Source organism: Grosmannia clavigera, assembly GCF_000143105.1.
Source record: "Grosmannia clavigera kw1407 unplaced genomic scaffold GCSC_97, whole genome shotgun sequence".
Taxonomy (NCBI): domain Eukaryota; kingdom Fungi; phylum Ascomycota; class Sordariomycetes; order Ophiostomatales; family Ophiostomataceae; genus Leptographium; species Leptographium clavigerum.
In genome coordinates this window covers 837,236-857,979 of record NW_014040560.1, presented here as the reverse complement: position 1 = coordinate 857,979, position 20,744 = coordinate 837,236, and the positions used below count along the sequence as shown (strand labels likewise).

General features: G+C 62.7%; 6 protein-coding genes across 6 annotated transcripts; 4 read left to right on the top strand and 2 right to left on the bottom strand.

The window, feature by feature from the left end:
* Positions 1 to 241: 241 nt before the first annotated feature.
* CMQ_4791 (phosphoinositide phosphatase) lies at positions 242 to 2,471 on the top strand (the record flags this gene model as incomplete). The annotated part of the gene is made up of 3 exons (XM_014312947.1): positions 242 to 449; positions 503 to 2,238; positions 2,301 to 2,471. 3 exons carry the CDS (start codon positions 242 to 244, stop codon positions 2,469 to 2,471), a joined length of 2,115 nt encoding a protein of 704 aa, XP_014168422.1.
* Positions 2,472 to 2,864: 393 nt separating this feature from the next.
* On the bottom strand, positions 2,865 to 9,332 carry CMQ_4802 (upf0183 domain containing protein; the record flags this gene model as incomplete). The annotated part of the gene is made up of 4 exons (XM_014312958.1): positions 2,865 to 6,549; positions 7,339 to 7,892; positions 7,977 to 8,893; positions 9,239 to 9,332. 4 exons carry the CDS (start codon positions 9,330 to 9,332, stop codon positions 2,865 to 2,867), a joined length of 5,250 nt encoding a protein of 1,749 aa, XP_014168433.1.
* A 344-nt stretch (positions 9,333 to 9,676) lies between these two features.
* CMQ_4349 (kinesin family protein) lies at positions 9,677 to 13,515 on the top strand (the record flags this gene model as incomplete). The annotated part of the gene is made up of 4 exons (XM_014312505.1): positions 9,677 to 10,144; positions 10,198 to 12,381; positions 12,440 to 13,083; positions 13,185 to 13,515. 4 exons carry the CDS (start codon positions 9,677 to 9,679, stop codon positions 13,513 to 13,515), a joined length of 3,627 nt encoding a protein of 1,208 aa, XP_014167980.1.
* Positions 13,516 to 13,673: 158 nt separating this feature from the next.
* Positions 13,674 to 15,347, top strand: CMQ_4255 (tetrahydrofolylpolyglutamate synthase; the record flags this gene model as incomplete). The annotated part of the gene is made up of 1 exon (XM_014312411.1): positions 13,674 to 15,347. The coding sequence occupies one exon, from the start codon at positions 13,674 to 13,676 to the stop codon at positions 15,345 to 15,347; it is 1,674 nt and encodes a 557-aa protein (XP_014167886.1).
* A 451-nt stretch (positions 15,348 to 15,798) lies between these two features.
* On the bottom strand, positions 15,799 to 17,843 carry CMQ_4267 (myosin-cross-reactive antigen family protein; the record flags this gene model as incomplete). Its single annotated transcript, XM_014312423.1, has 2 exons — positions 15,799 to 16,882; positions 16,972 to 17,843. 2 exons carry the CDS (start codon positions 17,841 to 17,843, stop codon positions 15,799 to 15,801), a joined length of 1,956 nt encoding a protein of 651 aa, XP_014167898.1.
* An 846-nt stretch (positions 17,844 to 18,689) lies between these two features.
* CMQ_4737 (d-isomer specific 2-hydroxyacid dehydrogenase family protein) lies at positions 18,690 to 19,831 on the top strand (the record flags this gene model as incomplete). The annotated part of the gene is made up of 2 exons (XM_014312893.1): positions 18,690 to 18,879; positions 18,945 to 19,831. The coding sequence occupies 2 exons, from the start codon at positions 18,690 to 18,692 to the stop codon at positions 19,829 to 19,831; spliced, it is 1,077 nt and encodes a 358-aa protein (XP_014168368.1).
* Positions 19,832 to 20,744: the final 913 nt, after the last annotated feature.

The following is a 20,744-nucleotide window of genomic DNA, read 5'->3' as shown; positions in this document are numbered from 1 at the left end:
TTTGCCCAACAAAAAACACGACGAAGACAGGAAGATTCTCTGGCTCGCCCGATCTTCATTTCTCGACAAAGAAAAAGGCCGAGAACAGCGCTACGGACGGAGGAAGCGGAGAGACGAATCGCCTTGGCCCGTTTGTTTTGTGGCAAGCGGCCATCGAGCACGACGCGCCGCCGACAGCGAAAGCAAAGAGAACAGTGTTTGGTTGCTCTTAGCTCGAAAGCCCCCCCCACCCTCTGGCATCATGGCGTTTCCTTTTCGGGACATCAACGTGCAAGTGTCGGCGGACTCGTACATTTTCAAGTCGCCGTCGTCGCCGGACGCGTTGGCACTGACGATCGACCGGCCGACGGGCGAGGTGCGGCTGGATGACGCGGCGCTACTCTCGGGCAAGCGAGCGTCCCGCATCTTTAGCATCAAGGGCATTCTGGGCATGATCCAGCTGCGGCTCGGTGAGTGGGGGAGAAGGAGTTTCTCCCTGCTGGTCGTTGACTGACTGTGGCAGACAAATATGTGATTGTGATTACCAAGGACGAACCGGTGGGCCGGCTCAAGGGCCACATGGTACACCGGATTGCGGCGGTGGACTTTCTGCCGGTACACGAGCGGCAGGTGCGGGACCCGGACGAGGACCGGTTCCTGTCGCTGCTGCGCGGGTTTCTCCGGTCGGGGCGGATGCACTATTCGTACACGCTGGACCTGACGAACAGCTTCCAGCGGCAGGCGGCACAGCAGGACGCAGCAGCGATGACGGCGGGCGGACAAGAACTGCCGCTGTGGATGCGAGCAGACGACCGATTTTTCTGGAACCGGTTTGTGCAGTCGGACCTGATCGACTTCCGGCGCAAGGGTGCACGAGGCCAGCCGGGGCCGCAGGCAGGGGCAGACCCGTATATCCTGGCGGTGGTGTTTGGCGTGCTGGAAATCAAGCCGACGACGTTCCGAGGACGGCCACTGACGCTGGCCCTGCTGACGCGACGGTCACGATTCCGGGGCGGGACGCGGTTCTTCTCGCGCGGCATGGACGCGGAGGGCCACGTGGCCAACTACAACGAGACAGAGCTGGTGGTGGTGCTCAACGACAGCGGTGGCAGCAGCATGGGCGGGTTCAGCAGCGGTGGCGGCAGCAACAGCGGCGGCGGCAGCACGGCGGACGAGACGCAGATTCTGTCGTACGTGCAGACGCGCGGCAGCGTGCCGACGTTCTGGGGTGAGATCAACAACCTCAAGTACACGCCGAAGCTGGAGGTACGCAGCGACGCGCGGGGAATCGAGGCGGCCGTGCCGGCAGCGACGGCACACTTTGGCGAGCAGGTGCGGCTGTACGGCGACAACTACCTGGTCAACCTGGTCAACCAGAAGGGACGGGAGCAGCGGGTCAAGGAAGCGTACGAGCGGCTGGTGCGCGGGATGGCAGCGACGCCGGGCACGGCGCAGAGTGTGGCGGCCCACGTGCACTATATCTACTTTGACTTCCACGCCGAGACCAAGGGCATGCGGCTGGAGCGGGCAGCCTTGCTGCTGGACCGGATGCAGGAGGCGCTGGTGGCGCAGCAGTACTTCCGGGCGGCCGACATGCCGGCATCGGCACGGCTGGAGGTGCGCAGCCTGCAGACGTCGATGGTGCGGACGAACTGCATGGACTGTCTGGACCGGACCAACGTGGTGCAGACGATGCTGGCGCGCTGGACGCTGGAGCGCATGTTTGCCGACGTCGGGCTGATGCCGCGGCGGAGCGACAAGAACGCGGGCGTGGGCTCGTCGTCGACGCTGCAGGCGCAGGATCCCGAGTTTGAGCTGCTCTTCCGGAATCTCTGGTCCGACAACGCCGACCTGGTGGCGGCCAGCTATGCCGGCACCGGTGCCATGAAGACGGACATGACGCGGCTTGGCCGACGCACCAAGCGCGGCGCCCTGCGCGACGGCCAGATCGCCGTGACGCGCTACTGCCTCAACAACTTTTTCGACGGTCCGCGCCAGGATGCTTTTGACCTCTTTCTCGGCAGCTACCTGCCTGGTGAGGCCGCTGTCGGACCGTCGCTCGTCTTTGCCGACCGCCGCCCCGTGCTCATCCAGGCGGTGCCGTACGTCTTTGCCTTTAGCGTCTTCTTCCTGCTCGTCGGCCTCTTTACCCGCCGGATGCCCGACTCGGCCGTGCTGCCGCTGCGGCTCTTCCTGCTCTTCTGGGGCGTCGTGGCTGCCTACAGCGGCCATTTTATGCTCCGGACGGGCGAGCTCTATGTGAGTTTGGTGGTGTCGTCTTGTCCATGGTGTCGTCTTCGTCTGTCGCTAATGGCCCCCAGGTCAACTGGCCCAAACTGATCCCCCGGCCGTCGTCGGTCGAGGACTACCGCGAAGCCATGAACAAGGCCCGCAAGGACAAGCTTCTGGGCGCGCTTGTCACCCGGCACGAGCGCGGCCTCAGCACGGCGCGCTACTCGAGCGCCGAGGAGGGGAAGAAGCGGATCGAATAGGCTGGTGACTTGTCCGATGGATCGGTGTATACTCTGTCTTTTTCTTCTTTTTTTCTTGACTCTTTTTGACTCCTGTGCTCCGCTCGCTACTGCTTCCTTTCTTTTGTCGTGTCTTCTTCGCTCTTTCCCGACGCGTTGTCGGCTTACATAATGCATGTATCATAGATTAATTACCGACTCAATAGCCACTGGGTATTCCTGTTGTTCTGTTGCTGAAAGGAACGCCATGCTATGCGACAAAGGAAATGGTATGGCTGGGGCGATTGACTTGTGGTCATCTTGCCTGACCTGTCATCTTGTTGCTCCTCACCTCTTCACTTCACCATCATCCCTCCACCTCTTCAACTCTTCCCTTCACCACTTCATCCCTCCACTCCTTCACCCCTCTTCACCCTACAACCACAACAGCCATCGGATCCCGACGGCGACCCCCCGGAACGCCCCCAGCACGACCCGTGCCAGCATGACGACGAACCAGACGTACCACATGAAGCCGACGAGGACCCACTCGACCGTCAGCCAGCCGGCCCGCCGAACCCATCGGAACCGTCGCCGCCGTCGCCGCAGCATCGCATCGATGGCGTCGTCGAGCCGCTTGACCTGCAGACGTCGGACGTCGGCGAGCTCGCGGCTGACCTCGTCCGCCTCGTCGGCTGCCTGCGACGCCAGCCCCGACAGCCCGATCGCTACCCGCGTCCGCAGCTCGTCCGCCCGTCGTCGCAGCGCCTCTGCTCGCGTCCCTCCAAACACTTCAGCTGTCTCCTGCCACGCCTGTCCGCTTCGCTGCACGGCCGCTCCCATCACCTGCGCCGCCAGCGGGTACAGCTCCATCGGCGCCACCGGCCGTCGCGCCAGCTCTGTCGCTGCCGCCTCCGAACATCCAAACGCCGCCACGTCCGCCCATGTCAGCACGGTCCCGTCGCTGCCTCGCGCGACCACGATGCTCGAGGGCGTTTTCGGCTGCCTGCTGCTGCTGCTGCTTTCGTCCTCGTCTTTCGTCTGCTGACTAATCGCCTCATCTGCCTGCTGACTCCCCTCCATCGTCTTCACCGCGCATCCATCTTCGGTCAGGACCCGTCGCTGCTTCGCCCGCCGCGACAGCTCGTTGGCCACCACGGCTGAGCTCAGCAGCGAGGCCCGCACCCGTGCCAGCTCCCGCCGACAGAGTGGCGAGCGCCCGCTGGACGACACCGCCCGCTGCCGTGTCTGCGTCTCCGACCATTCACCCACACCCACACCACCATCTGGCCGTGACCGCGACTCGCTCTCCGACTGGTCCGACTCGTGCCAGCCCTGCTGCTCGTCCATCCCCAGCAGCTGCAGCTGGTCAGCCACGCTGTCCGATGGCGATGCCGCCTGGATGTCGATCCGTGGTGGTTTGAGCCGCTCAAAGCGCGCCGACTGCTGACTGGCCGGCCGCGAGATCGCATCGGCCGTCGAAGCGCTGGGCACCTGCAGCAGCTGATGTCCCTGGTCGCCTCCGCCTGCGATGCTCGTGCTGCTCTCGCTCCGCGCAAATCGCGGCATGATGTCGAGGTAGTGTTTCGTCCCCGGCTTCTCCTTCTCGGCACCCGCTCCGTCTGCTCCCATGCCTGCTTGCGATGGTGACCGTGATAGCAGCCGGCTACCGGCCTTGCTTCGTGACCGGCCTCGCGACAGCGCCTCGGCCTCGGCGTCGCTCTCCTCGTCCGATGACGATGTGCACGACGACAGTCCTTCGGCTGTCGTGTCGGCTGCTTCACGCCGCCACAGCATGCCGCTCATCTTGGACATGCCGTTCCGGATCACCGCATCGATCCGAGGACCGCCTCGCAGAAACGCCCGTAGCCCTGTCGGACTCAGCTCGATCGTCGGCACCGCTTCCGCTGTCGTCGTCGGTGTCAGATCGGCCAGTGGCGTCTCTGACGTCTCGCCCGCCGCGTCGTTAGGCCCCAGCATCGTCGTCTCGCTCTCTTCCTCCCGCACTGTCTCCTCCATTCCTCCGCCATGCTCCCGGCTGTGGTCTCGGAACATGCTTCGAACCTTGCTGAACCGGTGACGTGGTGGCGAGGCCGTGCGGCTTGGTACCGGCGACAGATCGCCGCCCAGTGCCGGTACAAAGCCCAGTCCTTCTCGTGAGATGGGCCGCATCTCTGGCGATGCTGGTTGCGACGAGTCGTAGTCGACCAACAGTGGCCGCCCGCCACCTGGTACCTCCAGGCTCGCCCGCCCTGTCGCCGCGGCCATGTCGACCTCCGATGCCCGTCTGCTGTGGCTGGGCAGCGGCGAGAGTGAGCTCGATCCCTCGTCTCGCTCGCGCTGCTCCTGTGCCAGTCGGTCGACCATCTGGCGCCGCAGCATCTCAGCCCCCGTAGCCGTGACCGTGTCGGACCGCAGCCGGTTGGCCTGTCTGCGTCGATCACTCTCCGAGTCTGACGATTCCGTAAACGAGCTGCCGTGCTGGGCCAGGAACAGGTCGCCGTGCACCGAGTTGTTGTGGCGCTGGTGCAGCCCCTTGAGCTCGCGCAGCTTCTGCCGTGCTCGCTCGCGTGCCGATCCGACCTCTGGCTCGTGTGAAGGCGACGGCAACAACGGCACCCCCGGTTTCGCTCCCGGTGGTCCGCCGTGCATGTCGGCCTCGTCGAGGGCCAGGTCCATCTTTTCCGGCAGGTCTACTCCGAGGCTCGACTCGTCTGTGCGACCCGACAGCGGCCTGTACGTGTCGTCGTCCTGCGGGAAGACGCGGTGCCAGTGCCGGTCTTCGACCAGACGCTTGTTGTCGTCCTGCTCTAGCCAGTACACGTCTGCAATCATGTCTGCCGGGTCGATGATCCAGTCGACCGGTGGCCGCTTGGGCTTGGCCCGCGTGCCGGCTGCCGTGTTCATGCGCGATGCCGGTCCGGACGAGCTGTGCTGAGCAGCCTCGTCGGCGCTAGCAAACGGGGGCAGCAACATGCCGCCGTCAGGCGAGCGTCCCTCGTCAGCCGCTCGACCTGCCTGTCGCTCGACTTCGTCGACCCACTGCGTCGTCTTGAGCACGTAGCCGAAGCCCTGGGCCTGACCGTTGATGGCCTTGCGTTCCCGCGCCCGGACCTTGCGGTTGCGGATGTACTGCAGTGGATTGTATGGTCGGTAATTGTTATTGTTGCTGTTGCTGTTATTGTTGCTGTTGCTGTTGTTGTTGTTGTTGTTGTTGTTGTTGTTGTTGTTGTTGTTGTTGTTGTTGTTGTTGTTGTTGTTGTTGTTGCTGTTGGTGTTGTTGGTGTTATTGGTATTGCTGCCGCTGCTGCCTTGACCCGACGAGGCCGGTGGAGGTGGTGTCAGTGGTGGGAGGAGTGCCAGCAGCCGTCGGTGCTGGGCCAGGAGTTCGAGATGGTTGCGGGCCTTTTGTGCCCGAGCCAGCGTCGACTGAGAGGGATGGTATCGATACGAAGTCTCCTGGAAGGTGTCAAAGGGGGTCTGGTTCTCGGCCGAGGCCGAGACAGAGATAGCCGGGATTGAATCGCGGTCCGGCCGCGGTGACAGATTGCGCGATACGCGGCGCTGCTGCTGCAGCTGGTGTCGAAGGCTGCCGCCAACGCTGCTGTCCGGCAGCGGAGCCAACCGGGGGGGGACCTGGTACGAGGAGACGGATCGCCGTGCCGGCAGCCGACGGGATTCGCGGAGGTTCAGGGCCATGTTGACGATCTGGGCCGCGTCGAGATCGGGCGAGGCAGCATGCTCAGCGCTGGGCAGTGATGCCATGCTGTCGGCCGTCCTGTTGGCGGCCTTGTCCCGACGGCTTCTTGCTGCTGGGCCATCGAGAGGGCCCTGCAGCAAGAAGCCGCCGGCACCAGGCCGCTGGTGGGCGTGCGGCCGGTGATGGGACGAGCGATGGGTGCCGCTTCGCTGGGGCGATGGCCCATCGTGAGGGGCAGTCGATGCAGTCGAGACAGTCGAGATGCTGGCCGTGGGCCCGGGCGAGTCGTTGCTGGCCGGAGTACCGGTGGCCGTGGCCGGTGGCGTTGTGGAAGAAGACGCTGCCTGGTAGCTGGTGCTGGTGCCGCTGCTGGCCGATCGCGCAAGGCCGGACCGACCCCGGGAGGCCGGGCCTCGACGGCTAGCTTCGACAGAGAACGAGTCGGCCATGCGGAGCGCAGGTGAGAATGAGGCGGGAAACGAGAGAGGCACGATCGAGGACATGACCCGGGAGCGAGAGCAAGAGGACCAGCGGTTATCGAACGCGAGGCATCGTCGAGGAGACGCAGCGGCGATGCAGGGAAAGGTTGCAGGGCTGGTGGGCTGGACCTCGTTCTGGTGTAGGCTGTCTCTTCTGCCGTATTCGGCCTTTGACGATGGCGAGGACGAGCTGCAGGCAGACGCGATGAGGCCTGCGTACTCCGTACTCCGTACTCGTAGAATGGGGCACGAAGCTGTGTCCTCTTGTCCCAAGATGGGCCCGGACCGAGAGCGAAATGGGGTTGCTGTGGACGTATCGCAAATTGGCTATCCTGGTAATAGGAAGCAGGGAAACGGGGACGTCTGGGCGATCGGACAGGCCCAGATCCACCAGGGGCCCTTTGCGGTGAGGCCGCCTGCAGGTGCAAGGCCCAGCGGCACTAGCAGAGGATGGGGCCCGCTGTACATAAGTACGGAACTGCGGGGCCTGCCTGGCCAGAGGCCTGGAGCCTGTTGTGCAGGCGGCTCTACACGTGCTGACAAGCGAGATTGCAGTACGGGTATTACTCCGTATGGATAGGTTCTATCTGCCAAACGCCTCGCTCCGATGCATGTAATCTTCCGTCTACCTTTATTTCGTCCAGGCACACCCTTCCCATTTCACCAATACATCTCACCTCCCATACACCCAACACCTCATCCCTAAAATACCGTCAGCGCTCCCACAAACCCGTTCCGAAGCACCTCAAATACCAGCCCTGGAAAGCCATACAGCGTCGTCGTCGAGTCTTCCGCGCTCTTGACGCCGCGCATTGCCCCTCCACTGTGGCCCTCCCAGCCGCCCAGAAGCTCGATGCTGCTGCCCGGACTGTCGCCCCAGCCCCGGTTCAACACCATGCCGCGTTCCCGCTGCCGCGCCTCCTCGTCCGACCCGTAGATCGTCTTCCACTCCTCGTGTAGCGCTGCCTCCATCTGCGGAAACGGCGTCTCCGAGTCTGCCCGTGCCCGCGCCTCAATGTACGCAATCTCCCACCGACAGCGCCGGTGTCGGTTGAACGGGTACGACCCTGGCACGTTGCCGTGGAGCACCATCTTGGTCGCCACCAGCCGGTCGGCCATGGCCGTTCTCAGCGGCCGCTGTCCCTCGCCATTGCTCGCATCTGTCCACTCCGTGCCCGTGTCTCCTGCCCCTGATGCCGCTGCCTGCGATGGCGGCATCCGTGACGATGGTCCCGGCGTCGACACCAGCACGTCAAAGCCGAGGTAGAAGTAATTGAAGAAGCACTCGCCCGACACGTTGCCGACAAACTCGTCCTCGATCGCCTCGTCGTCCTCGTCCTCGTCGTCCTCGTCCGATGCTGCCGGCACCGACGACTGGTCCGTGTCCGTCAGGTGGTCGTCGGTCCCAGCTCTGCCGCCATGGCTGCCAACATGGCCACCAGCGAGGCCGCCACCCACACCACCACGCGTCCGGCTGCTGCTGGCCGTGCGGATCTTGTGGATGTACATCCGCTGGTCGCTCTTGCGGTAGATGGCGTCGGGTGGCCCTAGCTCGGCCACCAGCTCCTGCGGTGTGGTCTCGCCTAGGGCGATGCCGAACGCGCTGCTCGCCGTCGTCGCCCAGCGCCGGAAGAGCTGCAGTCGCCCGCCGCCGTGCACGCGCACCAGCGAGATCTCGTCGGGCGCCGCGTCCTTGTCCTTGCCCTTGGCCAGCGGAGCAAACGTCTTGATGGGCGGCAGCACCTCGGTCCAGAGGTGCTCGCGCGCCTGGGCCCACGAGTCGCCGCTGAAGACGGCCATCGAGACGGCCGCCAGGCTCGTCGGCGTCGACAGCAGCGACACCACGTCCTTGTCGGGCGCGTAGGCCGCCGCCGCCATCGGAAACGTAAACGCCACGCCCGGGTATGACAGCACGTACGTGCCCTCGCCGTCCGTCGCCCCTCGGACGTATTCGCCGTCGTATGTCGGCCCCAGGAAGCGTGAGTAGATGTGTCGAAAGGTCGGGCCGCCCGTCGACGCCGACGGATCGCCCGCCGGCTTGACCAGGTCGCGGTCCTTGTTGTGCTCCTTGAAGACGATGTGGTTCTTGCCAAAGTCGAGGATCTCGATCAGTCGTAGCCGCTGCTCTGGCCCGTCAAACCGCAGTCGGATCCCGTTGGCCGGCAGTCCTAGCACCACCGGCTCGCTCACCGGATTTGTCGCCGAGTACGCCAGGTCCAGCTTGGGAAATCGCTGCGGCTCCGCCTTGAGACGCGTCAGCACGTCATGGAGCGAGGCGCCCAGTGCTGCAAAGACGCGAAACACCGCGCCGGTCAGCCCTCCACACATACAAACACACGGCCGTCTTTGCCAATAGGGGTTCTCACCAAGAAACCCAAGCGCTCGCCCGGGATGGAGCTGTGCCGTAAATAGAGACATGTTGCTGGATGCGAAGAGGGACGAAGTAGATGCGGAGGGAGTCGGATTGTCAACCGCCCATCGTAAAAGGCTGGTGAATAGCCTTGTCAAGAAAGACAGGAGGTGTGTGTGGTCAGGCTCACTACAGCGTATCAGGCAGAAAGGTCGCTGTAGTCGCTGCCTGTCTTCCGCGTGACAAACGCTGGCGGGGTAGCCACGAACGTCATCCGCACCTGGCTTCAGTGCAGTAGCGGTGGGGTTGGCACTAGTGGCCAGGGGAAGGCTGGCTGGCCTGTGCCTCGTTGTCAGGCCAACTTGCTGACTCATGTCGCCCGATGTAGACTAGTCTGGACCCACTGTTCAGGCGCCATTGTCAACAACCTGCCAAACGCCCTTCTTGATGCTCACCGTTGGAAGTATCGCATGCTCCCCTGGCCTCCACGCACGCGTACCCTGTCACACACACACGCACGACTATACACAGTACGGAGCATTTCACATCTCTAGCTGCGGCTCTGATCTCGCGGACTGCCAATCACGAAACATCGCGTCTCTGCTCCCGCATGGCTTCTGCATAATCCTCTCTGCACTTTTTTTTGTTTCTTGGCGTGTTGTTCCTTTTTCATTTTCGTCTTTCCATATCCCGTCGACACCGCGACTCCGCCCCGTCGATGACGCACCCGCGGGAACACCCCTCGCGAAGGGCCACCAATGCCTCGTCCGCCACCATAATGCCGGGCACGAGAGCCGGCGCGCCAGCCGTGCGGCCAGGACTGCGACAGACCACCAAACGCGGACCGACAGCCCGTCACGTATCGGGCATCCCGTCGTCGTTATCATCGTCGGCACCGACGCCGGGCGGGCGTATCAGCCGGATGCGGGCCACGTCGCCGGCCGAGTCCGTGGCGTCGATCGCGACGACGGGAACGAAGCGCAAGGAGCGCGAGTTTGAGCTGGAAGGCCCGTCGGTTGGCGAAGAGACCAACATCAACGTGGTGGTGCGGTGTCGCGGACGTACCGAGCGGGAAGTGCGCGAGAACAGCGCGGTGGTGGCGACGACGGATGGTGCAATGGGCAAGACCGTGGAGCTGTCTATGGGACCGAACGCGCTCAGCAACAAGACGTACAACTTTGACCGGGTGTTTCTTCGCCGGCGGCCGACCAGAGCATGATCTTTGACGACGTGGTCAAGCCGATCCTGGACCAGATGATGACCGGCTTCAACTGCACCATCTTTGCGTACGGCCAGACGGGCACGGGCAAGACGTACACCATGTCCGGCGATATGACGGAGACGCTAGGCCTGTTGACAGACGCGGCCGGTATCATCCCGCGCGTGCTGCAGGCGCTCTTCCAGAAGCTGGAGGCCGACGCGTCGGACAGCATCGTGCGCTGCTCGTTCATCGAGCTGTACAACGAAGAGCTGCGCGACCTTCTCTCGGCCGAGGCCGACAGCGGCGGCGGCATGAAGCTCAAGATCTACGACGACAACACGCGCAAGGGCCACGGCACGACGGTCGTGCAGGGCATGGAGGAGCGGCATCTGGCGTCGGCGGCCGACGGCATCCAGCGGCTGCAAGAGGGCAGCATCCGGCGGCAGGTGGCGGCGACCAAGTGCAACGACCTCAGCAGCCGCAGTCACACCGTCTTCACCATCACGGTGCAGACAAAGCACGTGGCCGAGAGCGGCGAGGACTTTTACGTGACGGGCAAGCTCAACCTGGTGGACCTGGCCGGCAGCGAGAACATCCAGCGATCGGGGGCCGAGAACAAACGGGCGGCCGAGGCAGGGCTGATCAACAAGAGCCTGCTGACGCTGGGCCGCGTGATCAACGCGTTGGTCGACCGAACAGCCCACGTGCCGTACCGCGAGTCCAAGCTGACGCGGCTGCTGCAAGACTCACTCGGTGGCCGGACGAAGACGTGCATCATCGCGACGGTGTCGACGGCCAAGAGCAACCTGGAGGAGACGATCTCGACGCTGGACTACGCCTTCCGGGCGAAGAATATACGGAACAAGCCGCAGGTGAACCAGCTGGTCAGCAAGAAGACGCTGCTGCGCGAGTTCACGGCCGAGATCGAGAAGCTGAAGAGCGAGCTGATCGTGACGCGCCAGCGCAACGGCGTGTACCTGGCCCTAGACGCGTACGAGGAGATGACGGTGCAGAGCGAATCGCGGCGCATCCTGGCGGAGGAGCAGGCCGCACGCATCGAGACGATGGAGAACAGCCTGCGCCACAAGCTGCAGGAGCTGCTGGACCTGACTAGCAGCTTCATGGGCCTCAAGAAGGACCACGAGGGGGCGCGCGTGAGCCTGGACGCGACCAAGGCCGTGCTAGACGAGACTGAGACCGTGTTGGCGGCCACACGAGACGCCCTGGCCGATGAGACGCGCGTGCGCCAAGCCCACGAGGCGACCGAACGGCAGCTGGCCGTGCTGGGCGACGAGCTGATCCGCACGCTCGGCCGCACCGTCGACGACATTGACGGCCTGCGGGCCAAGGGCCGGCGTCGGTCGGACCTGCACGGTGCCAACCGCAACACATGGACCGAAACCCAGGCCCGGGTGGCCGACGTCACGCGGCTGGTCGAGGGCCGCATCGCGGACTTGCGGGCATCGCAGGATGCTCACGTGACCGCTATGGCTGAACACGTCCAGGCCTTTGTGCACGACGGACGTCAGGACGTGGCGGGCACGCAGGCCGCCCTGGACGCGAGCCTGGCCGTTTGGGCAGCGTCCCATGACGAGTTGCTGACTCAGCAGCGAGCAGCCAAAGGGGACGTGGATGCGATTTTGGCGGAGCTGCGAGTCGTACGGGCGCACATGCAGCAGCGGGTGGGTGAGAGCCTGGAGTCGATTGCGGCGGCGGCTGAGCGGATCGCCGAGGACGTGCTGAGCGAGCTGGGAGCCTTTCACGACCGGCTACATGCCTCGTACGACACGCTCGGCCAGGACTGCCAGAGCCTGTTGGACGACGTGCTGCGGCAGCTCCGCGACCAGCGGAGCGAGTCAGACGCGCTACGACGGACAGTCGAGGCAGCGAGCCGGGCAGCGGCACAGTCGAGTGCCGTGGTGGCGGCCCAGATCGCGGAGGCGGTCGAGGAGGAGCGACGAGTGGCCGCAGCAGACAGGCAGCAGCTGCTGGCACAGATCGGCAGCCTGGTCAGCGCACAGGCGAGCGTGCAGGAGGCGCGGTTCGCGGCCCGGGCAGAGGCAATCCGCGAGCAGGTGGCACAGTCGGGTCAGTCACTCGAGGAGGGTGTGGCGACATACAGCAAGGGGATGGACGTGTGGAATGCAGCGGCAGACGAACTTGTACAGGACATGAGCACGTCTGGGGAGAGGGTGAAGAACAAGTTGAAGGACGACTGGACGGTAAGTTGGGGGGAGAGAAGAGAGAAGCGAGAAGCGAGAAGAAAAAGCTGACCAGCAGACTGCAAACAATCACAGCATATCCATCAAAGAGACGACAGAGTCGGTGCACGCCGAGACGATTCGCGTGGTGGAAGAACAGAAGACAGATCTGGACGTGCAGATGCAAGGCCTCGACAACCTGGTGGCCAAGGCGGCAGCCTACAGCAAGGAGCACCAGGCACGACAGGGCGTGACGGCAGCCAAGGCGTCGGCAGCGGTGACGTCGTGTCTGTCGGAGACGGCGAGCCGGGCCCAGGAGACACACGAGCGCACAGAGGCGTTGGGGACGGCCCTGGGCCGAGACCTGGACGGGCTGCGCGACAGCCTGGCGCCGATCGAGAGCACGCTGGCACAGCCGCTCGTCGGGCTGCGGTCGCTCGTCAGCAGCACGTCACTACGCGAATACGTGCCGACAGGCGAGACGCCCGAAAAGGTCAAGTACGAGATCCCGACGGAGCTGCCGCGGACGGCAGCGCGTCACGTGATTATTGGGGTCGAGGCCACCGAAGAAGACAAGGACGACGAGGACGACGACGGCGGCGAGGACGAGAGCAACGTCGGCCTGTCGCCGTCGACAACCATCTTTGCCGACCTGGACCAGTCTCTGCAGGCCAAGTCGCCGTCGCCAGGCAGCACGAGCCTGCGCGAGATGAACGCCAACGTGTTCTCGCCCGAAGCGAGCATTAGGCCGACGGTATTTGAGGGCAGCACAAGTGTGACGACGACGGCGACGGCGACGACGACCGCCACCACTACCACGGCAGCGGCCGCTACGTCCAGGAGGAGCAGCACGCAGTCGATACCGCTGTCGAAGAGGAGCATGCGGCAGCCGCCACACAAGCAGGCCAAGACGAAGAGCTCGCTAGCGTCGCTGCTGCAGGGACGCGAGAACGTGCCGCCAGCGGTGTTTGCACAAGGCTCATCAAGGAGAAGGAGTCCGCGGTTAAACTAGGTGGGAGAGAGGAGAGGGAGGCCGCGTGGGGAAGGAGGTCAGCTGGTGCCAAACTGGTGGCACAAACAGCTATAGCATATTTCGGAGTATTCGGATACCCTTTGATGCAAAAGGGAAGTTACAAGGCGTTGGACAGCCGATAGGATAGTAGGCTGGCTACTGGAATAAGCGAGCTTGAATAGAGGAATACAGTCGCGCCCCGCTAAGGACATAATGAGGATAAGAATGGGCGCCAGTCTTGGGGTGTTTAGTGAACAAGCACGACCAATCTTGGAAGTCCGCCTCTCTCGTCCGCCCCTTCATGCGACGATCCTGGGCCGGAATCTGCTCGCTCCGGACGACAGCGAAGGGGTCTCGTCAATCGGTCTTCATGTCGACATCTGCGACGGCTGTCGCGCCGCTCGGCAGCCGCGACAGCTTTGCGGCCCTGCCACGGACGTATGCGAATGCGCTGGGCCTGCTGGGCCAGCTGTCGACGAACCGGGACGTGACAGCGCTGTTTGAGGTAGCGGGAGCGGAAACAAAAGCAGGGGGTGACCTGAACGCGCCGGCGATGCCAGAGGTGCGAGCGTGGCTCGGCCGCGCCGGTTATGCGAATCCGACACGGGACCTGGCCCAGCTGCGATGTGTTCACGTGGCCGGGACCAAGGGCAAGGGATCGGTGTGTGCGCTCGTCACGGCGATCCTGGTGGCAGAGGCCGGCCGCCAGCGTGGTGTTGGCCGCGTCGGCACGTACCTGTCGCCACACGTCGTGTCGGTGCGGGAGCGAATCTGGCTCGACGGCCGGCCGATCAGCCAGGCCCTGTTTGCGCGGTATGTGTTTGAGGTGTGGGAGCGGTTGAGCGAGGCGGCAGCAGCAGTTGGTAGTGCTGCCTCTGTCGCTTCTACCGCAGCCACGCCTGCAGGCACTCGTCCACCGCCCCCCTACGGACCCGCCACCAAGCCGTTCTACTTCCGCTTCCTCACCCTCGTCGCCCTGCACGCATTTGTCCGCGAAGGCGTCCGCTCGGCCGTGATCGAGTGCGGCATCGGCGGCGAGTACGACGTGACCAACGTGCTGCCACCGGCCGTCGTCACCGCCGCCGCCGTCAGCCGCCTGGGCATCGACCACGTCGCCATGCTGGGCCGCGCGCTCGGCCCGATCGCCTGGCACAAGGCCGGCATCTTCAAGCCCGGCGTGGCTGCCTTCATGCTGCAGGGCGACGACGAGGAGAGCCGGGCGGCCATGGCGGTGCTCCGGGCGCGGGCCCGCGAGAAGGGCGTCTCGGCCCTGTACGAGATCACGCCGGACTGCGTCGACCGCTGGGACGGCCTGCCGGATGCGGCCCTGCACGGCTCCTTTCAGAAGCACAACATGGCCCTCGCGGCCGCCCTGGCATGCCACCACCTGCAGCAGGTCCGCGGACCAGAGACGGAAGCCGTCTCGCCATCCGCATCATCACCACCTCCATCCACCCTCCTCGACCCCGCCTCCATGCCGCCTCGCTTTCGCCAAGCCATGGCTGCCGCCACCCTGCGCGCCCGCTGCGAGTCCGTCCACGATGCCGACGTTCAGGCCGACTGGCTCGTCGATGGCGCCCACACCACCGACAGCCTCGCCGAGGTGGCCCGCTTCTTTGTCTCGGCCGAGCCCGAGCCCGGGACCACCCCCATCCTCCTGTTCAGTGTCCGCGACCGAAACCCGGCCGAGCTGGTGCGCGCCCTTCTCGCCGCCACGCCTGATCGCTTCTTCCGCCACGCCCTGCTCGTCTTTCCCCCGTCCCAGAACGACGAGGCCGCCCGCGCCGCCGCCCTGCAGGCCATCACCGTCGCCAGCCCCGGCACGGCTGCCAGCGCCTGGGACGACGTGCCCGCGGCCGTGGCCCGGATACGCGCGCTGGCCGGCGCGTCGGCTCGCTGTCGCATCCTGGCCACCGGCAGCTTCGTCCTGGCGCGCGAGGTCCTGCAGGAACTACATGTCGACGGTGAGGAGTAACAGTTGGCAGAGACTGCGACGCAAAACAAAGGGAGGAGCCGAAGACAGGATATGTTCTCCTAGTGTTTCATTCTGCTTTCTTGAGACAACCAGCTGGCCTCAACCAGCCGTACATCCATTTCCCATATAAACGCCGTGACGTCCAAAACGCCCAAAGCAGGCATGTGCAACTTGGTCCAAATACCCGCCCCACATATCCATGCATAAACTATCTTTGTGCACATTCCCTCATCAATCACAAAGGCAAGATGGCCGAGCGGTTAAGGCGCTAGCTTCAGGTCCTCTGAACACAAATTCTAAGAATTTGCTAGTGTGGAAACACGCGTGGGTTCGAGTCCCACTCTTGTCATAACTTTTTGATCATCCTACTTTCCCGCAATAATTGAACATCTCCATATGTACGGAGTACTCCGTACTTTTATTGTGTCCTACTCTCTACTGCACCTTACACTTAACTCATGATGGTCATGAGCATCTTGCCGAGAACCTGCACGTCTCGATCGCCGCGATGCACCTCGGGTGCCTTTTTATCCAACCCCATCAGGCTGTAGACGGCCGTCTGGGCTGATCTGGCCGAATATTCCATCGTAAACGTCACGTCCCGCTCCATCTCGACAAACTGCCCCAACAGGCCGAGGTTGTCGCTCGACTTTGGCAGTATGCGTGGCCGGTCGCCGTCCGTGCGCGTGAGGAAGGGCGCTCCAATAAACGGCATGAGGCATGGGATCGTCGTCACCGAGCCGGTCGTGGCCATCGGATCGCTGCCACTGCCTTGCCACAGCTGTGGTGCCGGGATGTTGAGGTAGGCCAGCAGCTCCGAGAAGATCTCGGCGCCCGTGCAGGCCATCATGGGCTTCTGCACAAACAGGCCTTCCTGGTCCGGATACAACCCATAACCCCACAGCACGCACACGTCGTCGGGTTGGCCGGTAAAATACGGCTGGTGCGGCATCGTGATGGACATCATCCAGGGACTGTCGCGAAACGTGATGAGCGGGCCGTTGCTGTTGCTGAAGCTGTCTTTGTCGGAGCTGCTGTCGCCAGAGATGCTGGCCGCATGACCCGGGCCTGCCTTTTCGGCCCTGTCCGGCTTTTCCGGCCTTTCCGGGCTCTCAAACCCGGCCCATTCCCTCAAGTGATCAAACACGGACGTGGCCGTTCCCGCGAGCGTAATCGTAAACGAGAGCCACGACGACTTGGAGATGTGGCCGTAGAAATGCTTCGGTCGCCCAAACTCAGCGTGGTGGGGGTTCTTGTTTGGGTCGGCCAACGACGCCCAGAAGCGCCAGACTGGGCCCGGATCTGCGTTGACGGCCTCCTGGCTCGGAAGCGGCGGTGGTGGCTTGCTGTCGGTGCCGAAGCGCATGCTGGCCGTCATGGTGCCCAACGTGATTAGCACAATGTCCGCGTCGCCGATGACGATGGCGCTGTCCGTGGCGTCGGCCCGCCGCTTGATGCGAAGCTCGCTGACGTGAACCTTGTCGCCGGGTGCGAACTTGACCTCGCATACCTGCGTCTCTGCTCGCTGGTCAGATCTGATGTGACAATGTTTCAAGATGTGAACAAGAAAAGAAAAAAAGAAAAAAAGAAAAACGAAAAACGAAAAACGAAAAACCCACCATACTGAAAGTCTACACCGAGACTCTTAAGATGCTGCCCCAGGGGTTGTATGATGCACTCATAGTCGTTAAGGGGCGCATGGTCGATGCCCTCCAACGTGCTGATGTGCGAGAACTCGTGCAGAAAGCGCAGCAGATAGCGACGGAACTCGACGGCACTGTGCCACGGCTGGAAGCCGTACAGGCTGGCCCAGACATCCCAGAACTTGGACTCGAAGAACTCGGGCTTGAAGTGGGTCTGGATCTGGCCGTCGCCGATGCAGTCTTCCTGCTCGAGGATCAGGCCCAATAGGCCCAATTTTTCTTCTGACCGCAGACCCATTTTCTGCACGTCGACGATCTCGGGCCCGTCGGGACCAGAGGCCACAAGACGGGCGGGAAAGGAGGATGCTGATTTGCGGTCGTCGTCGTGGCTGCTGTACGGGGCAATATTGTGGTCGATATTGTGGTTCGTTCGGGTGCGCCTGCGTGCCGCTCTGGCTGCGTCTGCCGTTGCGTCTGCCGCTGCATCAGCGTTCGCGTCTGCCGCTCGCACCTCGACGAGGTCGTCGTCCTCGTCGATGATGCCACGGACGTCGTCGAGCACCGTCAGGCCGGGATTTCGCATCGATGGAACCTTGGCCAGCGTATCGAACAGACATCGGTAGGAGAAGTTGAGCTTGCGGGCAGCCAGAATCACGTAGCCGCTCTTCCAGGTGTCGTCGTCGGTGCCGCTTGACTGGCCCATAGACCCGCCCGGCACCGGGGCAGCCTCGATGATGTGGATTTGTGTCGCCGGCACGCCGGCATCGTAGTAGAGATGAACGGCCGCCGTGAGAGACGCAATGCCCCCGCCCACGAGATAGGCATTGGTCTGCTTCGGATCTCGTCTCGTCATGACGGACTGGCTGGCTGGCTAGGTGACGGTCCCACGAATAAAGAGGCAGCTGCTGCTGCGTCAGGGAGAGGGTGTACGGAGTAAAAAATCTCTTGGACGACCCCCCAAACAGCAATGTCCAGCGTATCAGAACATCGTGACCCGGACGTGGGGTCTCTCTTATATGTCTCTACTCGTGCGCGTGCGACCCCATGCGGACCATGTCCTCCTCATGCCAGCGCGGCGTCTGGAACGATGGCAGATTTATTGCCTATTTGGCGAAATTTTCTTCACTGCAAGGCAACGTTAGCATCCGGCACTTCCATCCCGGCATCCCTTGAAAATTGCAAGGGCGCGCCGTCCAGCTCTACCTCTGATCACTGACGTCCGTTCGCAAGTGGTCCAAGCCATGCACAGGCCCTGTAAGATTACCAAGGCACAACGAGCAGACGGCCGGCGCATCGTATGATTACGGACATTTTTCTCCATCACCATCCACTGGCTATCCCCCACTACTTTGCACTTGTCTTACGTCACGGTCGGATCCACAGTGCCCACCCCAGTCGAGACTGTGTCTTGCCTCCATAGCGGCATTTAATCCTTTTCCATCGGCAAGTGCACATGCACTTCTCTATTCAGCATCTCCAAGCGGCAGCTGTCAGAAGAGGTCTCCACAACAAGAATCCGACCGGAAAGCTGATTACCCTTTTGAGCTCGCGTCTTGCACCATTCCGCAGACAGCACGATTGCGGGGTCTTCGGCTGGCCGTTGGCTTTTTCCTGGGCCAATTCGAATTCGCCGAGGTCAATACGATGTCTGCCAACCGGCCGTTTGTCTCCTCTTTTTCTTCGCGCAACCTCTGTCGAAATGGCACCCATCCAAGTCGCCGTCCTCGACGACTACATGGCCACGGCCGAGCCCTACTTCAAGAAGCTGGACCCCGACATCTTTGACGTCACCATCTTCCAGGACACTATCCTGCCGTACGGTCACCCGAAGACGACCCAGGATGAGAAGGACAGGCTGGTCCGGCGGCTGGAGCCGTTCCAGATCATCTGTATGCCAGGATGCCGACTCTCCCTTTCTTTCGTTTTCCCTGCTCTCTGCTCACCTTGTCCACAGCAACGATGCGAGAGCGGACTCCTTTTCCGGCCGCGCTCATCGAGAGGCTGCCCAACCTGCAGCTGCTCCTGACGACGGGCACGCGCAACCTGTCTCTGGACCTGGAAGCCTTCCGGAAGCAGGCGATCCCCGTGGGCGGCACCATAGCGGCGGCGCGGCCTGCTGGCGGCCCCGACAGCACGGTGCAGCACTTTATCGCCGTGCTGCTGGCAGCGGCGCGCAACGTGGCCGCTGACGACCTGTCCGTCAAGACGGGCGGCTGGCAGACAGGGCCGGCCGTCTTTGGTCTGTCCGGCAAGGTGTATGCCACCGTTGGTCTCGGCCGTCTGGGCGCCGGCACGGCCAAGATCTTGCATCAGTCCTTTGGCATGCGCGTCCTCGCCTGGAGCCCCAACCTGACGCAGGCCAAGGCCGATGAGGCTGCCGTTCAGGCCGGCCTGCCGGCCGAGGCTGCCGACGGCTCCAAGACGTTCCTGGCCGTCAGCCGTGAGTGCCTCTTCCGCACAGCCGACGTGCTGGCCGTGCACGTCGTGCTGTCGGACCGCTCGCGCGGCCTCATTGCGGCCAAGGACTTGGCGCTGCTGAAACAGGACAGCATCTTTGTCAACACGTCGCGCGGGCCCATCGTCGTCGAGGAGGACCTGCTGGACACGCTGCGCCGCGGCAGCATCAACCGCGCCGCCCTGGACGTCTTTGACATTGAACCGCTACCGGCCGACAGCCCTTGGCGCACCACGGCCTGGGGCAAGGACGGCCGGAGCCGGGTTACGCTGACGCCTCACACCGGTTACGGCGAGCGGGTCGCGCTGGAGAAATGGTACGAGCTGCAGGTCGAGAACATTGTCCGCTGGCACAAGGGCGAGCAGCTCGAGTCCAGGCTGGTCTAGACTACCTGGAGGCCAGAAAGTGTGAATAAATATCCAGCTTTCTCTTGGTTCGGCATCCAAGGCCATCCCTGCAAGCATCATTGCCTCTTCGTATGCGCCTTTGGCCGAGATTGCTGCTGGTTTGACCCCAGACGGAATTCACTGCGTAGAGCACAGCAATAGAGAGCTCCAGCCAATGTCCTGACCGGACTTACAGATTCTGACTACACCCCTAGCGGCAATCCTACAGCTAGATAGCGCCCGGGCTCCGCTTTCAAGGCAACAACAAGCTCGTATTCAAGGGAGAAAAAAATCCCATGAGAGAAAAAGGAACAAAAACGTACAGCAGCGGGTATTCGCTGGTCGTCACCGACCCAACTACTAATCCGCCGATTACTGGTTTAACTAGGGGAGAGCGGACGGGATCCCGTGCTTTCCAGTATCTATGGCCGTACGTGGAAGACTGTCTGCTGATCTCGCTTATAAGACACTGGCTACCTTCCGTCTAGCATGAGCTTTTGGCGAAATTGATACTTCCAGCGCAATGAGTAGCTACAAGCAGAAGACACAGAGTTCCTGGTTGCAGAGCTGCTCATGGTCGCTACCACGCTTTTTTCTAGTAGTTGCAGCCTGTATCAGTGAGGCAATAAACAAAATGAAGAATCTGCATATATTACGTGCCAACAAACACAGAGTATTCTAAGTATCAGGTTATTATATATTAGCAATAATACAGAAGCTATGCCGACTCCCAAGTAGAGTACACAGTCTCTCACTGTCTTGGCCGTGAGTTTTGTCTTGCTTGATATGTACGTTTCCAGACAGACGATTTGTCAATTCTCGCTGGACCGCTTTGTGCTCTAGATACAGAAGAAATGATTACCGATTACTCCGTATATCTATGTAATTGTTCTACAACACGTAATTTCCTCGC